At 40.5% G+C, this 17031-nt stretch overlaps 1 protein-coding gene across 1 annotated transcript; it reads left to right on the top strand.

Moving 5' to 3' along the window:
* The first annotated feature begins 152 nt into the window (after positions 1–152).
* Positions 153–16811, top strand: pkd1l2b (polycystic kidney disease 1 like 2b). The gene is made up of 41 exons (XM_088370298.1): positions 153–686; positions 1767–1925; positions 2005–2193; positions 2391–2501; positions 2636–2783; positions 3579–3811; positions 3896–4306; positions 4387–4499; positions 4792–4927; positions 5295–5493; positions 5628–5739; positions 5817–5958; positions 6138–6332; positions 6410–6552; positions 6629–6808; positions 6884–7021; positions 7095–7244; positions 7322–7446; positions 7578–7698; positions 7802–7930; positions 8001–8226; positions 8347–8537; positions 8605–8835; positions 8924–9025; positions 9102–9280; positions 9643–9789; positions 9860–10059; positions 10125–10351; positions 10500–10713; positions 10786–11258; positions 11374–11470; positions 11547–11687; positions 12060–12245; positions 12447–12777; positions 12847–12980; positions 13055–13182; positions 13793–13953; positions 14535–14745; positions 15222–15323; positions 15410–15541; positions 16232–16811. The coding sequence occupies exons 1-41, from the start codon at positions 347–349 to the stop codon at positions 16418–16420; spliced, it is 7476 nt and encodes a 2491-aa protein (XP_088226424.1). The 5' UTR covers positions 153–346; the 3' UTR covers positions 16421–16811.
* The last annotated feature ends 220 nt before the right edge of the window (positions 16812–17031 follow it).

Raw genomic sequence — 17031 nt, forward strand, 5'->3', positions numbered from 1 at the left:
ACAGTAAACACTATCAGTCTTCACAACAAAAGATCCACAAGACAGATGAATGTTGACTTCTTTTAGAGGTAAAATCAACAGCAGATTTGTAGTGGTCAGAATGACAAGCTTATCTCTTTCTGCAGGTTGTGGAACCATTAGTGGGTGTTGACTATTGCCTTTTGTCTTCTTTCAGAATAGCCCTCAGGTTTGTTTGTGCACAGGAGTTATATGCACAGCACAAAGCCAGACAGCCATCGAGTAAATTATCTCTATGTCAGAAATGACTCTAAAAAGCAGGCCTTTGTCAGAACCACTGACGTCATTGTCCTTTAAAGTCGTGTTGTTACCACATTGAGTGCAAGTGATGTGCAGGTGCACAAAGATGGACCATACTGCTTTTGCAGTCCTGTCTTTATTTTTTGTCTTTCTCAGCTCGACTTGCTTTGCTACAGGTGATTCAGATTCTCTCTCCTGCTCTGAATACCAAGAGAGTTTTGATGGCTCCTGCTATGAATTTGTGGGTCTGCAGCGTCCTTTCCTCGGTGCACAGAAATGGTGTGAGAGAGGGGGAGGACATCTCGTCTTCATCTTGAACGATAAGACTCAGAAGTTCCTTAAAAAGCATCTCGATCCAAAGAAGGACTGGTGGATCGGACTGGCGCCCGCTGCGCCAAACCTCACTCTGGACACTGCTGCCACACAAGGTAAGAGGTCATGTCATGTAAACCTAACCAGTCATTGCATTCAAATGTAGCTTTGTGTACCACATGCTTTTTCTAGGGCATGGGGAGGGGGGTTTATGGATTACATGTCTAACTCTTGCGAAGCTATATGGAAAATTACATAATCAGAAAATGAAATCTATGCCTCAATATTAATACAACACAAGGGTTTATTATCTACAAAAAATGCAAAAAAACCAAAAGCCTACTGATCCTAATGAAAGTATTGGACTGAATAGGAAAATATTTAATGCTGCGGGATATCATTACAGTGGCGCCTTGAGATACGAGTGATGTGTTTTTCAAGATACAAATTGTCTTTTGGCTGATTTTTTTGCTTTGAGTTGCAAGCATAAATGTGAGATACAAGCACTGTATGATGGCAGTGAACTAAACTAAACTCGTCATAGATTGGTTAATGAATAGCATCGGTGACGTAGTGTTATACCGATGGAATTTTGAACACAAACAGTGGTGCAACATATAGACTGAAACTATAACAATAATCAGGCATATTCTTGATCCTTTGTGAAAAAGCAAAAATATTACTGCATCTCAACATGAGTTGTGAAACTCTGTGTATCTTTGTTTGTATTACACTGCCCCCAGGTGGCTAATGCATGCACAACATGAGGAGCAGCACAATGTCCATTTAGTTGAAGCAAGAAATGTGGAAAAAACAGTTGAATTTTTTACATTGTTTATTTATGATTGACAATGTTACTGTACATTATGAAGATAAAAAAAAGACTGTATTATTCCAGTCATTAAGCAGATTACTATCATCATGCAGGTATAATTGAGCTTATCTGTTGATAAGCAGCCAGAACATAATATACGTCCCTGGAGGAGCCCATGATTATTTCTCATTTACCTGGCCTTATTAGGAGGCTTACTGTCAAGTTCCGTGATTTACAACTTCAGCTTTATTTCCTTTGACAGAACATGGGTTGTTATGTATAATGTGCTCTATATCCTTCTGTTGTGTTGTTGGGTTGAGCCACAAATTGATCAATATAATATATATATATATTTTTTTTCCTTCTCTATCATCAATACTAGTTTCTCTGGCATGGCTTAATGGTTCAGATGTCAGCTACGCTAATTGGAAGAAAGAGCCTGATGCACAAGCAACCTGTGGACATATCCTCAAAAAATCAGGCTACAAGTGGGAAGCGTCAGAGAATTGCACTCGAGAGCTTAGCTTCATCTGCCAGTTTGGTATGTGAACTCACATTCAGATGGTGATTTGGATTGTGTTTCCTCTTATTAATCCAATTTTTGTTTGGTTTGGTTTCAGAGTCCGGGAGATCTTTTGCATGTGATGGCCAAAACGCCACATTGCAGTGCGGCTCTGGGCAAGTTATAGAGATAAAAGAAAGCTTCTATGGTCGAAAAACAATTCATTACTGCCGAACCAAACTCGCCACCACACCCTCTGCTCCTCTGAAGGAGTGCACTTGGACAGATGTTGCAGACGCTGTGAAAGGTATTTCTATGGATGCATTATATATACAGTATAAAACAATAAAAAAATTAATAAATTACATTGTCTCCCGTGGGAAAATCTGTCATTAAAACGTCACAGAATAGATTGTGTTTGACTTTGGAGCTTCCACTGTAATGTAAAACCAATCTGCTTCTTGACTTCTGAAACATCGCTGCTTTGACCTTTTGTCATTCTAGGCAGTTGCCATGGACTGCAGGCCTGCCAAGCTCCAGCAGACGCCAAATCATACGGTGATCCCTGTCCACTCTTAGGAAGTTACTTGTCTGTGGAATACCGCTGCAACGATGGTCAGATATACTCCTTTAACCTTTCTGCTCCATTAGAAGATAAATATTAGTGATAAAATCCTATATGGAGTTCAGCTCATACATTTAGACATCAACTGTGTTTATTTTAACTAAGTGATGTGATTTCTTCTCAGGACTCCACTTACTGATGAGTAAGTTGGCAGCAGTGTTTGATAATGTCACTATCAATATCAAGTGGCTCCTGCAAGCATATGAGGGGAACCTTACATGCTCTCTGAATGCTGGAGATGGCTACACTATTGATTCCATCACCCCAGAAGAGTGAGTTTTAATTTGTAATATACTACATGCCTAGCAGCCACAGCTTCATGACCACTTACACTTCATATTGATATCCAATATTATTTACTGCCGGCGGTCAGGCAGAATCTTGCTTCTCCATCGCTTTCCAGGAGTTAAAAAAAGACACAGCCACATGTATTTGTTCAGTCATTACCATTGCATTATCAAAGAGAGAAAGCAATTTTCTACACTTTAGATTGGTCAATATATATACAATATATATATTTTAAATTGTTAATTTGCACATAATTGGTACCTACTATTCTGGCTTTCCAGCTTTGGTAATAATGAAAAAAACAATACTCTTAAATCACAGTCAATAAAAATTGAGCATTAGGACTGACATTGAATAAGCTCTTACCATATTGTCCAATCGGTCATGATGTTATGACTGCTTGGTGTGCAGTTTACCTGCACAGTCCAATGAGGTCTCAAAAATTAAGGAACTATTACTAACATGTTTTATTTTAGCTCTTGAGTATTCCAAAATTTCAAGCAAATATGTATACTCACTGCAAACTGCAACCACAATCATGATAATGCATATTAAGTCACAATTACATTTGTGGGATTGTCATCATTTCAGTAGTACATACAAATACTTTTTGTGCCATTTTTGTTCTGCTGTTATGCAGTGAGATTTTATTCCCCCATGTACAACTTCAGCTTTATTTCCCTTGGCTCGAGAAAGGTTGGGAAACATGAAGGGTTAAGCTATATGAAAGACAAGCATTGGCGGTACTCCTGCTGACCTCATTTTCTACCATCTGACAGGAAGGAAAGCACGGTGATGCACACATTCAAAACCCCTGGACTTTTCGTGGTCACAGTGGAGTGTTCCAGCAGCGACTGGCATGTGTCAGCTCAAAAATCCATAAGCATTCAGGAGCCAGTGGGTCCGTTTGGAGATATCAAGTGCTATAGCACCAACATGTCAGAGGGTAGCACTAACTGCAGCCTGCTCTACAGCGGAGGGCCTATTGATGTTTCCGTCACAGTGGAGAAAGGTGAGTCTTATATTTAAAGTGCAGGTTCAGAACTTTCTAATGTTTTATAACACTGAATGAGCAAGTATTCTTTGTTCCAAATAGGTACAAATGTTAGTTACATCCTTCAGTATAAGGACCTTTTACTCGCAAACTCCTCGGCTGACCGAGGGACCGCAGGCCACAACATAACATTGAAAGCAAGTGCAGTGGAGCAGCTTGGGCGTGGCTGTAACAACCTGACTTTAAGCGCTTCCAACAATGTCACTAGCCAAACAATGTCCACTCAGTTTGAGCTGTGTCTGCTGGAGCCCGTGGAGGGGCTGCAGGCATCAGTGATATCGGAGAATGGCCAATGTCCCAACTCCAGTGACCTCATTATTGGGGTCTCGCTGGAGCGCGGAGCTCCTGTGCAGCTTCTCTTTACACTGACTACCAATGAGGTCACTCACTCTGAGAGCAGAGACATACTCAATGGAAGCTTACAAACATACACCTTTGGCAAACCACTTGAAGGTAGGAGAACCTAAGTACGTGGTTCATATTGTGCATATTCAAAGCCTCAGAATAACTTCTCTTTTTTTTTTTTAATATAGGATCATTTCAATTGAACGTGCAAGCTGTAAATGCTTTCTCGAGCTCTGATATTAACGTAAGCCTGGAAAGCATAATGCTGGCATGCAAAAATTACTCTGACTCTCAAAACAAGGTATGCACAACTATTCTAATGAATGATAGCATTGTCATACACTTACTTGCCCTACATTATGACCCCTTTTATTGAGTTCTTCAATTACAAAAGCTGTCTCATAGCTCCAGTTCAAATTGCAGACTTTTGTGAAATGATAGCAAAATAAATAACTTCCACCTTAAATGTAATCTGTTACACATTGAAACGCATTTTGAGACATAAAACACATTTTCCCACAAACTGCAATCACTGTAATCTGTATAGTGACAACTCTGTCTTGTTTTTACAATACTTTTATTTTCATTTTCAGACTACTGGCGAGTCTTATGATTTGAAAGTCATTTCCACTCCAGAATCTGTTGTTGACTACACTCAGAATATCACCCTCAGCGTTAATGGAAGTGTGTCATTGCCCAGCAAAGGACTTGACTTTAAGTGGAAATGTAGTAAGTACAATTATTACCTTCCCTGGAAGAGTTTAGTAGCATGAATACTTCAAGTCATTGTAGTACATAAAAGGCCCAATCTATTCTTTAAATTAAGTAATTAAAAAAATAAAAATAAACGATATATTCATTGCTTTATCTTCAACAATAAAATAAATATTTGTCAGATCAACAATTTTAGATACTGTACATTAACTGTTTTTAATTTAAATTTAAAAAATTATTATGACTTTATTATAAAGTCAAATAAGCATGAAACATTAGCATTTTTATTGTTGATGTTCACTTTGAAATATGACTATTCGAAGTTAATGCCTGACATCATCTAGTCCGTGAATCACATTTGTCTTGCTTCTCTTGTCTCCAGGAGGGGATTGCAAGTGCAGCAACCAAACAAATAACACAACTCATGTGATTGACAAACGGTGCCTTCCAAATCCATTTGAGATGTCTGTCTATACTGTAACTGTAAAGAAAACAGCCTGGTTTAGGGAATGGGCCCAACTAGCTTCGGCTTTCAAGTGCATCTCTGTTGTTCCAGCTGAATTTAAAAATGTCTCCATTAGGTAAAATCATATCATTTATACCAAACACTCACTCTTTGTCTAAACTGTACAGATTTTTTATTTTTTTTGCCAGTTTTTAACATACGCTTGAATGTAATATTTTGCTGTTCGGTTTCTCATCTTCACAAATACAGTTGTGATAATTGCACTTCCATTAATGTGAACAACCCTGTAAAGCTGAGACTTAGTTGTGTGGCAACTTGCCCAGATGTGGACTGGTACACAGAGGATCCAAAACCACTGATGGCAAGTCACTTTTGTCAATCTTTAACATTATTCTGTCGAATGACCACCGGCAAAAAGTGCGTTTCTACTTTTCCCAGGATGATCTTGAAACCTGTTATTCACACGAAGGAAGAAGGCCGCTGACAAAAAAGCAAGAAGGCAACTTGGAGTTTCTTGTAAACAACCAACAGCTCAAGTATTCGAGGGACAACTTACTTAACATTACTGTGATTGCTCAAGGTGTGGTTTTAAATTCATCTTTTGGATGCAATGTCAAATGTTTACAGTTAAGTATATTAACAACAAAAGACATTCATAAAACTATGAGCGATTGTGTAAAGTATGATGAACATCTGAAGAATAGCTTTGCGTGACTTCTTTGTGTGCTTTTGTAAAACAATTTATCTTTGCCAAACCAGGAAAATCGGAGCAAGGTTATGCCAGGTACACCCTACCCATACCGGATCCAGAACCAGAACCAAGTCAAGCCCCTACAGACCCAACATGCAGCATCGTTCCACTCTCAGGCACTGTACTTGACTCATTCGATATCACCTGCCAAGCTAGTTCTTTCTGTTCTTCGGGTTGCCTTTATTGCTTTAAGACAGACACAGGTAAGAAAATTCAACTTAGCTGTATGCAGTTGTAGATTCAAATGAATCACCAAGCAACCTGCTCATTTGTTTTGAAGGCAAACATCTGCGTTGCAGTAATAAAGAATTTGTGAAATCTATCTTGTTGCCTGCTGGAGACGAAAAGAACAATTATAATTTGTCTATTGTGGTGACTGTGAAAAATGAATCTGCGGAAGTTACTACGGTTGTCCACGCTCAGGTAATCACATACGACTTGACTTATGTTAGACACTTTTGGAAGTTTGGTGTTAAGATGATTGATGTATTTCTTAAAGGTTCGGGAAAACAACTCCAGTGCTTCCGTGGACACTCTCCAGTCAGTTCTAGAAGATACTGTCTCCCAGTTGGAGCAAGATGGTCTTCTCTCTGGTGAGGCCCTTGGCCAAATAGTCACCTCCGTAGCTGACATGCTCAATACCGAGGCTGATGAGGATCAGAAGGACGCAAGGACAAAGGTATGTCGGAAGGACGGCATCGTGCCCTGTAATGGTTGAGCACCGCAATATCAACGCATTCTTCCCTGGCTTCAGCTCAGAGAGCAGATGCTGACCAAAATGACGACAGTTCTGCTGGACTCCCCGTCAAGCACTAATCACGAGGTGCAGGTGACAGCCAGAGCTGTAGCCGGACTCACACAGCGTTCAGATGAGCTGAGTCCAGCAGCCCAGGTACTGCTCTAGTTGGACTCTGAGTGACGAACGAATTTGAAGTATGATGGACTCCAATTTATTCCTGTGTTAGGAAGAAGCAAGTTCGCTCTTGGTTGACCTAAGCTCTTCCCTCAACATTATCAGCGTTAATCAGAATGGAAGTGCGGACGATTTAGAAGTTATGGATGGAGCCACACCAATTGTCCAAGCGGCCAGTAATATTTTGAATGCTTCGTCAAATGTAAGAGCAAAACTACCTTTGCCGTGTCTGTTTGCTGTCGTTTTCCAAGTCTCAACAAAAAGGCATGTTCTCTTTAGGAAAAAGTTTCCCATTCCCTACTGACTGGGATGAGCAATGTACAGAATGCCTTGTTGAATCATAAAAAATTGAATGGAGATCCGATCATCATTGACTCCAATCAGATCAGTGTGTATGTAAACAGGTAAGAGCTAATTGTCTTTCTTAGGTTTTTTATTATTTCTATTCATGTGTTCCACACTGCACTGTACAGTCAGTACTTAATTGTTGTTGAGATATCTTGAAACTGCAAATAAGATTGTTTTTTTTCTGCAGAGTATCTCCAGAGAACATGCAGATACAAGATATAAACATCCAGAGGAGCAGTGCTTCTAGATTTTCCTTTCCGACTCTGCCGTCTGATGTTTTCTCACCAGATGAGCCTGTAGATGTCAGAGTAAGTGGATGCCATTTTGTGGAGCAGAAGTAAACTGTTGATGTTAAACTTAGGATGATAATAATGTTTGCACCACATCAAAACTGAATGTAATATCGTGCAGATGATGAGTTTCGAAAAGAACCCGTATTCTTGGAATGGTGGAAATATTTCGGGAACAGTGGGATCCGTGTCTCTCACGACAACAAACGGAACTGTTATCCCTGTTAATAATTTGCCTGAAGAGATTGAGGTAGGATAAATCAGCAACAATCTCTAAATCTGTAATCGTGTCCACTCTAATGAGTTTTTGCGGTTTCCAGATTCTCCTGCCCAGGCCAGATGTTGGGCAGGAAAACAGTACAGTTTTGGACCTGGCCAATTTCAGCACATTAATAATTGACGTTCCCTCGCCTGATGTTACGCTGGTGCTGAAGATGGAGCCCTCTGAAAACATTACCTTTGTCTTACTTTTGGGGTACAAGAATTATCCGACAAATGACGACTACGTGGCCAAAACTCAGATGCCTCTAGAGAATGTAAAAGAAGGTATGTTTTATTGGATGTTGTATTCTAATCCAGATTTGGTAGCCTTGAAAGTGCAACATTAAATTGATTTCAACAAATGATGAATTCTTATCAGCATGTCATGAATGTCATTTACCGCAGAGGAAAAATATACATGGGTCCTCAGTCCTCAAGACAGAACCGGAGATGCCGGCGTGCACTTCCTTGTCTTGAAACCCAAAGTTGAGCCTGGCGTCAAATCTGTTAATGCCACAGTCAGAATTGTAACTATTGCTGCCCAATGCAAGTACTGGGATGAAGACGAGTCATCTTGGAGCGAAGACGGTTGCAGGGTAAGTTTGTGGCATCTTATACTAGTGACATTTAAAAAACATAATTTTCCCTTTCTTCTCTTTGCAGGTTGGCCCACTCACTACACCTTTTCTCACTCAGTGTCTGTGTAATCACTTGACTTTCTTCGGCAGCTCTTTCTTTGTCATGCCAAACTTAGTGGACGTGTCACGCACCGCAGAGCTCTTTGCCACTTTCTTTAATAATCCCGTGGTTGTGAGTTTTGTAGCGGCCATTTTCGGTGCTTATCTTCTGGTGGTCGTATGGGCGCGTAGAAAAGACATTCAGGATACAGCTAAGGTAAACCTTAAAAAAATAAAATTGTATATATGGTATTGTCTGTTTATGGCTGTGAAGCCAAATTTTACTTGTGTGTGTCAACTTAAAGGTGAAGGTAACAGTGCTTGAAGATAACGACCCACTGGCAGAATACTGTTACATGCTGACAGTTGGCACAGGGCATCGCCATGGTGCATGCACGTCCTCGCAGGTCAGTCGCATGCTCCCGTCCTTGAATATTGGTAACGGGAATGTTTGCGTCTCTCAAACAAGATATTCATTTCTAGGTGACCATAACCCTGCTGGGAACAGAGGGGGAAAGCGAGCCCCACCACCTGACTGATTTGGAGAAACCTCTGTTCGAAAGGGGTGCAGATGATGTATTTCTCTTGACCACGCACTTTTCCCTTGGAGAGCTGCAAAGCATCAGGCTGTGGCACGACAACTCGGGCACACACCCTGCATGGTACGGCATTCAGATGATGCCTTGATGGCTCTTAACTGGTGACTGAACCAGTTGGTAATATCGCGACTATCGTGTCACAGTTATAGATTTTTTTAATACTATTGAAAAATGCAATATACCATTGCCACATATACAATTTGGAGATGTATGTGGCCAGTCAAACTTGGTTTGCTCTGATCAGTTAGATTGAAAGATCATGAAGATCTTATTGAAAGCCAGGTAACTGGTCATTTGAGATGATTTTGCAGTTTGATGAGATGAAGAAACAGTTCTAATATTGTTTTAAATGACATCAGCTAGCTTTTTCATTAAGCAGTGCAACTTGAAAAAATGTAATGAAGGGAAATGATTTCTCCATGCAGGTATGTCAACAAAGTGATGGTGCAAGATCTAGAGAGTGGCCAAAAGTGGCACTTTCTCTGTAACTCCTGGCTTGCTGTCGACGTGGGAGACTGCACTCTGGACAAGGTCTTCCCAGTGGCCACTGAGGAGGATCTGAAGAGATTTAGGTCTGACCAGTTAACAATATGATCACAATCCATCGTCCACAAAATGTCTTATGTTTTTTTGCCCTTCTAGCAATCTTTTTTTCATGAAGACAGCCAAAGATTTCCGCGATGGACACATCTGGTTCTCCGTTATCAGTCGCCCTCCGTGCAGCACCTTCACTCGTGTGCAGCGAGTGTCCTGCTGCTTTTCCTTGCTGCTCTGCACCATGTTGACTAGCATCATGTTTTGGGGCATCCCCACGGATCCCTCAGAGCAGACCATGGACCTTGGTATTATCTGATTTGGTGCATTATGCAAATGAAGTCTTTCAACGGGTTTCTTGCTGTGTTTGCAGGTCACATAGAATTCACCTGGCAACAAGTCATGATCGGTATTCAAAGTTCCATCATCATGTTTCCTATCAATCTTCTCATCGTGAGCATTTTCAGAAACACTCGTCCACGGGAAAAAGCTCCAAAATCGGACAAGACCAAACAGGGGAAGACGGTTCGAGTATCTCCTTCACAGGCGTCTTCCCCTCAGAAAGTGCAGAAGGAGATCACACCAGACACGGTGCTGAAGGTGAGGAAACATTTGCCACTTTTAAGAAGAATGTGGGATTCAATAATGTAATTTAAGGAATGGAAAAAAATGATTAAAAGTTGAGGGGTACTCAATACTTAGTCTCTGCCCGGTCACGTTCTCAACTTTTACTTGGTTTTGTCATCAGGACATAAAAAGAATGGCCCAGTCACTGTCAAAGGCCATGAAGAGTCCCCTGCCTCATTTGGAGCTCCGGCCTGGTCAACAGACTGATATCAACACCCTTTTGTCTCTGGTGGAGAACATCATCAGACAGCAAAACCGAACTTCCTCTGACTTTTACACAGACACTGCCAAAAGAGAACACTCTATCCTCAGTCTTGGGGCAGTTGATCTTCAAGGTAGTATATGAAAATACTTTTGTTATACTTTGCCAGAATGTTTGTACAACACTAATAGTGACAAATGTGCAGAAAAGACTCTTTGGGGCAGTCCGGAGAAGACCTCAGATGAAGTTCAGAAGAAGAGCAACAACAGCAGATACCTATACAGGCAGCTGCGTCACGTTGAAAACAAGTTGGGTTTCCTGGGATCTTCTCGATTCCAAAACCCAGACAGCTACAACAAAGCCATGCAGCAAGTTCAAGGGATGAAGAATCTGCTGGAGTTCCACCTGCCGTCACACAGCCTCGATGGGGAGCAATCGGAGCGTAGTCCCAGTCCAGAAGAGAGTGCCAACAAAGGTGCTGGCAAGAAATGCTGTCAAGGGGGGCTGCCGTGGTGGTTTGTCTTTGTGGGCTGGATATTGGTGATTGCAACCAGCGGTGTGTCTGGATACTTCACCATGATGTACGGGCTGACCTACGGCAAAGATCGTTCTATAAGCTGGCTGATCTCCATGGTGGTGTCCTTCTTTGAAAGTTTGTTCATAACACAACCTCTTAAGGTGAGGACAGTACAACGCATAGTGATTTAAATATTTACTATATGAAAATAAAGTTCTTGAAATTAATTTCTGCCAAAATCACTTTTATGGGCTAACGCAAGTAAATATCTGACAGGTTCTTGGCTTTGCTGCTTTCTTCGCTCTTGTTCTGAAGAAGGTGGATCAGGAAGAATACGGAGAGCCTCAGCTTGACGAGAGCCTTAAGAATTCTGGTATCTTATTGCCACATTTCTTTTTGAACTGTGCAAACATAAAAGACTAAGCACATGTTTTTAATGTGATGCTCAGATGATCCTGATGGCGTGCGAGCAGCACGGAGAGACAGTACATGCGGTTTCTACCAGCCGCCGCCTCCAACAGACATTGAGAAAATGAGGAACAACATGATCAAAGAGCAGAAAGTCTTTGCTCTCATTAAGGAGATTCTGGGTAGGAATCCAAACTACTATGCTCTTTTTTAAAAAAAATCTAAATTCAAAATATTGATGCCTAAGATAAAATGTATAGTGGCCCATGAAAGCGAGCTGTGTGCATTGACTTCATGTTTCTTGTTAAAAGTGCAAAATGTCTTTATGTTTGAAGACATTGAGGAATACAATTATTTTATGTTACCAATCCCTACAATTTATAGTGTTCTTTTCTTTTTTTTCCTTTTTTTTTTGTTGAGAAACTGGAACGGATTAATGCCTGTGTCATTCATTTCAATGCAGAAAGATTATTTGAGAACTGAGTTTGAGCCACAAGGTTGATCGCAGTTTAAACTAGTTTTTCAAGGCATTACTTTATTTGCTTGTCATGCAGCCTACATGGGATTCATGTGGATGCTGCTTCTGGTGGCGTATGGGCAGAGGGATCCCAATGCTTACTTCCTGACCCAGCACATTCGCCAGAGCTTTAGCAAAGGCATTTCAGACACAATGAGCATCCAAGATGTGTACAACTGGGCAAACACAACTCTGATCAGCAACTTGTTCGGAGAGCATCCAGGTGATGTTGATGTGTTCTTATCCACGTGGAGAGCTCCAATTAAGATTACATGTAAAGGTTATAGTGTGATTTAGATCCATTCTGAAATGTATTCTCAACATTTTGTTAATAGTTTATATGTCATTCTAGATTGAAAATTTAGCAAAAAACAAAACAAAACAGCTATTACAAATTGTGTTTTGTTCTTGCTGCTGGTCACAGGATTCATCACAGACGGAAACTCAAAGCTAGTTGGTAATGCTCGTCTACGCCAACTGAGAGTTCAGAAAAACTCTTGCCGTGTGGCGCGTCGCATGCAACATGCAGTGCATGACTGCCACTCTCTCTACTCATGGGAGTCTGAAGACATGGGTTCCTACGGTCCAGGCTGGAACAACTCTCAGGCTGATAATACCTCAATTTACCTCCCTAGTCCCTGGAAGTACCAGTCCCAGGCAAAACTGAGAGCCTTCCCCATCTGGGGAAGCATGGTACTCTACAGGGGAGGGGGCTTTGTGGTGGATCTTGGACCGGACTTGCAAAAGTCCAGCAGGTTGTTTGTGTATTTTTAACTTGACAAACTATTCCTACTAGATGCAAATCAACCGTGTATTCCCACCAGATCTCTCCAGTATCTCTACGAAAACCGCTGGTTTGATGCGCACACCCAAGCGATCCTTGTTGAGTTCACCGTGTACAATGCTAACGTCAACCTCTTCTGCATTGTCACGCTCTTGCTTGAGACCACGGCTCTTGGTAAAGTATCAACGATGCGCTATGAGACCGAAAACTCAACCCCTCATGTCTATCATATATGTGTTTGATATTAGGAGCTTTCCAATTCCGTAGCGAGCTCCAAAATGTTCGTCTCTACCAATCGACGGGGGGCCTCCACATCTTTGTCATGGCCTCTGAAGCCATTTACTTCCTCTTCATTCTGTATTATATGTTTGTTCAGGTACGTACGTATATTGAAAATGCAGTAATTTTGCATTTATATTATTCTTGAGTGCATCCAACCACATAAATACAAAATGTAAGCATTTGCAAGGAGCAGTGGCCACATGATAATGCAGAACTAATTGTGTGGTGGATCGCCAACCAGAGGTTCTGTCAGAGCGCTCACTTGCAAGGCCACTCCCTGATTAAGGCACACGTCGCACATATACACTACTGCAGTAATTCTCAAACATTTTAACACTGAGTAAAAAAAAAAGTACTGTACAATACTTGAATAGCTACAATCTTCATTCTAAGGTGTTTGTTTGTATGTTTGAAATGTTGGAAATTGTAATTGGATTCAATTCAGCATTTCTTTTGCATACCACCAGAGGAAGCCCAAGCACCACTGTATCACACTGAGAATCGCTGCACTACTGAGGGCAATTTCATTTGACATGTGCAAACATGTATGAAACATGCTGGTGTTTTCAAAGGGGGCTGGAATGGATGAATGGCATTTCATTTCAGCGGGGAGATTTGTTTTGAGTAAAGATGAAATTGAATACGAGCTTGGTCACTGAATAAACTACACACCTAAGTCCAGCTTACACTGTATGTGCTTGCAGGCAAAGCTGATGAAGCAACAGAAATGGGCCTATTTCAAGAGTAAATTGAATCTGCTTGAGCTGGCAATCATACTACTCAGTTGGAGCGCTCTGTCCGTTTTTATCAAGAGAACTCTGCTGGGGAAGCGAGACATGGAGTACTACCAGAATCACAAAGACCAGTAAGTGTTATACATTGTGGCAAACTGGGTAGTTCTCAATGTGCACAAGAAATGTACTGTATTTTCCGCACTATAAGGCACACCTAAAAAAACTCCAATTTTCTCAAAAGTGCACTTTATAATCTGGTGCGCCTTATATATGGACCGATATGGATTCGTGGATGAGGACTAATTTATTAAAGTAAGCTTTATGTGTTTATTTTGTGTGTTGTGTGATATTAACGTTAGAGCAACGTTGCGTTATTGATATATTGTTATTGTTTTCACTATTTTGAGTGTTACTATATTCTGATTGCATTAACGTTTGAGCAGCGTTGAGCTATTTATTCTATGCGCCTTATAATCCGGTGCGCCTTATATGTGGACAAAGTTTTAAGATGGGCCATTCATTATAATCCGGTGCGCCTTACAGTGCGGAAAATACAGTAAGTGAGGATTCCATAGAAGGTTAAAAATATATACGTATATATTTATATTTTGCCATATCAGACAAAATATTCAACATCAGATAATAATGTGATAAATTTAACAAATCAACAGTGATGGTTTAAAACAGTAAAACAAGGCTACATTGTCTCCAGATACGCCAGTTTCCATGAGACGGCCAAGGCAGATGCAGTGCTGGGCTATCTGATTGCCTTCCTGGTGCTGCTGGCAACAATCAAACTGTGGCACCTGCTGAGACTCAACCCGAAGCTACACATGATCACAGCAACGCTCCAGCGAGCCTGGACTGATATCTCCGGCTTCCTGGTGGTCATGACCATCATGTTTCTGGCCTACTCTATTGCTGTGAGCACTTTCCCACACTGCAAGAGATGATTTTTCTTTGGGGGTTTGTTGACCTTCTGTGAACAAAGCCCTCCCAAAGAATCATATCATAATAATCCTTAGATGCTGTGAAAATATCTCTTGGGCAAACACACAGTTAAGGCTTTATCAGGATGCCCAAATAACAAGCAAGGTGACGTACAATATTATTCTGTAGCCCTTGGTAAGTTTTAAATTCGTCTGTACTTTTTATTTTCGGAAGTTATTATTTATTCTCAAAATCAAAATTTAGAATTTAATTTTACACCTACAAACTGTCTGCATGTTGTTTGTTGAAAAGTTGTGTAGTGCCAGGATGTAATAATACAGACGCTTTCCCTCCCATGATGAATAATTATGTTTAATAATCATGGCTGCATATCAAAATAATTGTGATCATCATTTTGGCATTAATTGTGTGGCCCTACCCTGTTTATAGTAATCATTCTGTTTTTCAGTCCAACCTCATGTATGGGTGGAAGCTGTACTCTTATCGCACCCTATTTGATGCTGCTCAGACTATGGTCAGCCTGCAATTGGGCATCTTCAACTATGATGAGGTAAAAGTAGGGCTCTTTCAATTTTAAAGCCCTCAGATTGTGATTATTTGAATATACTTGATCATCTTTCTTGTTGTATCTGAAAGATTCTTAATTACAACCCAATCCTGGGCGCCTTCCTCATCGGTTCCTGCATCGTTTTCATGACGTTTGTGGTGCTCAACCTCTTCATCTCTGTCATCCTTGTGGCGTTCAGTCAAGAACAAATACACCACAAGGTAACTCGCACACACAGATCCCAACTTTGATTGAAATTTGACAGATGGATTTTTAAAATAGTCCACCCATTCATTTTCTGTTTCACTTATCCTCATTGTGGCCACAGGATTGCTGGTGCCCATCTAAATATAGATTTCTGTCATGTGTTGAAAACATTGTTTTTGGGTGGGCCTGCAGGGAGTCTGTCTGCCGTCATGTGACTGCTTGGCTTTGTTTGATTGGCCAAGTGGAGTCAATTAGCACCCAGTAGTTACAGTCATGTGACAGTAATTTATTTAATGAAGCAAAACCGGTCCCACAAGCAAAATAAATAACTGGGGATAAAAATAGTCGTACTACAGAAATGAGGATGTCTGCTGTCTTGTGATTGCTTGGCTTCGTTTGATTGGTCAAGTGGAGTTAATTGGCACCAGCAGTTACAGTCACATGACATGAATCTATTTAATGAAGCAAAGAATAGTTCCCACGAGCAAGAATAAATATCTATAGATAAAAATAGTCCAACTGAAGTACATGGGAGAGTGTTGATTCAAAGGAGTTAAAGTAGTCTTTCCTCTGAACAAAAATAGTAATAGCAATCCAAGTAAAATGACAGTGTGTAACAATGGAACCAATCTGTACATTCACCCCAAATGGTCCTTGAATAAATATTGCTCTATTCTCACTGAAACAATTGTGATTCATTGCAGCCATCCGAGGAGGAAGAGATTGTGGACATGATGATGATGAAACTTTGCAGTCTGTTCGGAATCAAATGCAAGAGTAAGCAAGGGGACGACGGCCGCTCTGAGAAGGCCGGACTTTCATGTGCTTCAAATAACGGAATTGCCACAATTTCTTCTGTGTGTGTTGACAAGGACTCTTATGTTCCACTTTAGTCAGCATTATTATAAGGTGTGCTTTGCTGCTGTTGAAGATTTTCATGGTTTGCTTCATACTGTGTCACTGTGCAATGTTGTCTGCTCTTGTAAGTGCACTATTTATTAACTATATTCTTCAGATGTGTCTAATGTAAGAAAAGCTAAAATAGTTCAACAATATAGCAATTGACGAGTATCGTACACTTTGCTTTCATGCTGCAGCTACCAAAATTTTTAGATCACCCTGGAGCGTAATCAGGACTTAATTGTGTAGAATAACATTCTCAAAGAGTGCAACTTTGTGTTTAAATCAGTGTAACCTCTGAATTCCTGTATATGTTCTTGTGAATCTGGACACCACTAAACTTGTCACTTCTTCAGGAGAGTAAAATATACTCACCAATGATTATTTGCGTAGTCACAATGTTTTTCTTAGGTGATACTTTCTTTGTTATTTTACATTAAACTCATTTACAGGACATCATGCATAAATGACATGAAGAATCACAAAGTGTATCTCTACTGCAAATTATGCAAACTATAGATTATACGGGTACTAGTGCCACATCCATTGCCTACTTCTTTGTATTTGTATGCACAAATATTTGTAATATTCGATTTTGCAGTTC

This window comes from Syngnathus floridae, chromosome 3, assembly GCF_059516105.1.
Source record: "Syngnathus floridae isolate MCC-2025c chromosome 3, RoL_Sflo_1.0, whole genome shotgun sequence".
Classification (NCBI taxonomy): Eukaryota; Metazoa; Chordata; class Actinopteri; order Syngnathiformes; family Syngnathidae; genus Syngnathus; species Syngnathus floridae.

Bases quoted from the DNA above. Each gene is read 5' to 3' on its own strand.
- pkd1l2b (XM_088370298.1), top strand. From the start codon at position 347: ATGTGCAGGTGCACAAAGATGGACCATACTGCTTTTGCAGTCCTGTCT. The intron at 687-1,766 runs GTAAGAGGTCAT...CATCAATACTAG, and splicing joins GGACACTGCTGCCACACAAG to TTTCTCTGGCATGGCTTAAT. The intron at 8,836-8,923 runs GTAAACCTTAAA...GTCAACTTAAAG, and splicing joins ACATTCAGGATACAGCTAAG to GTGAAGGTAACAGTGCTTGA.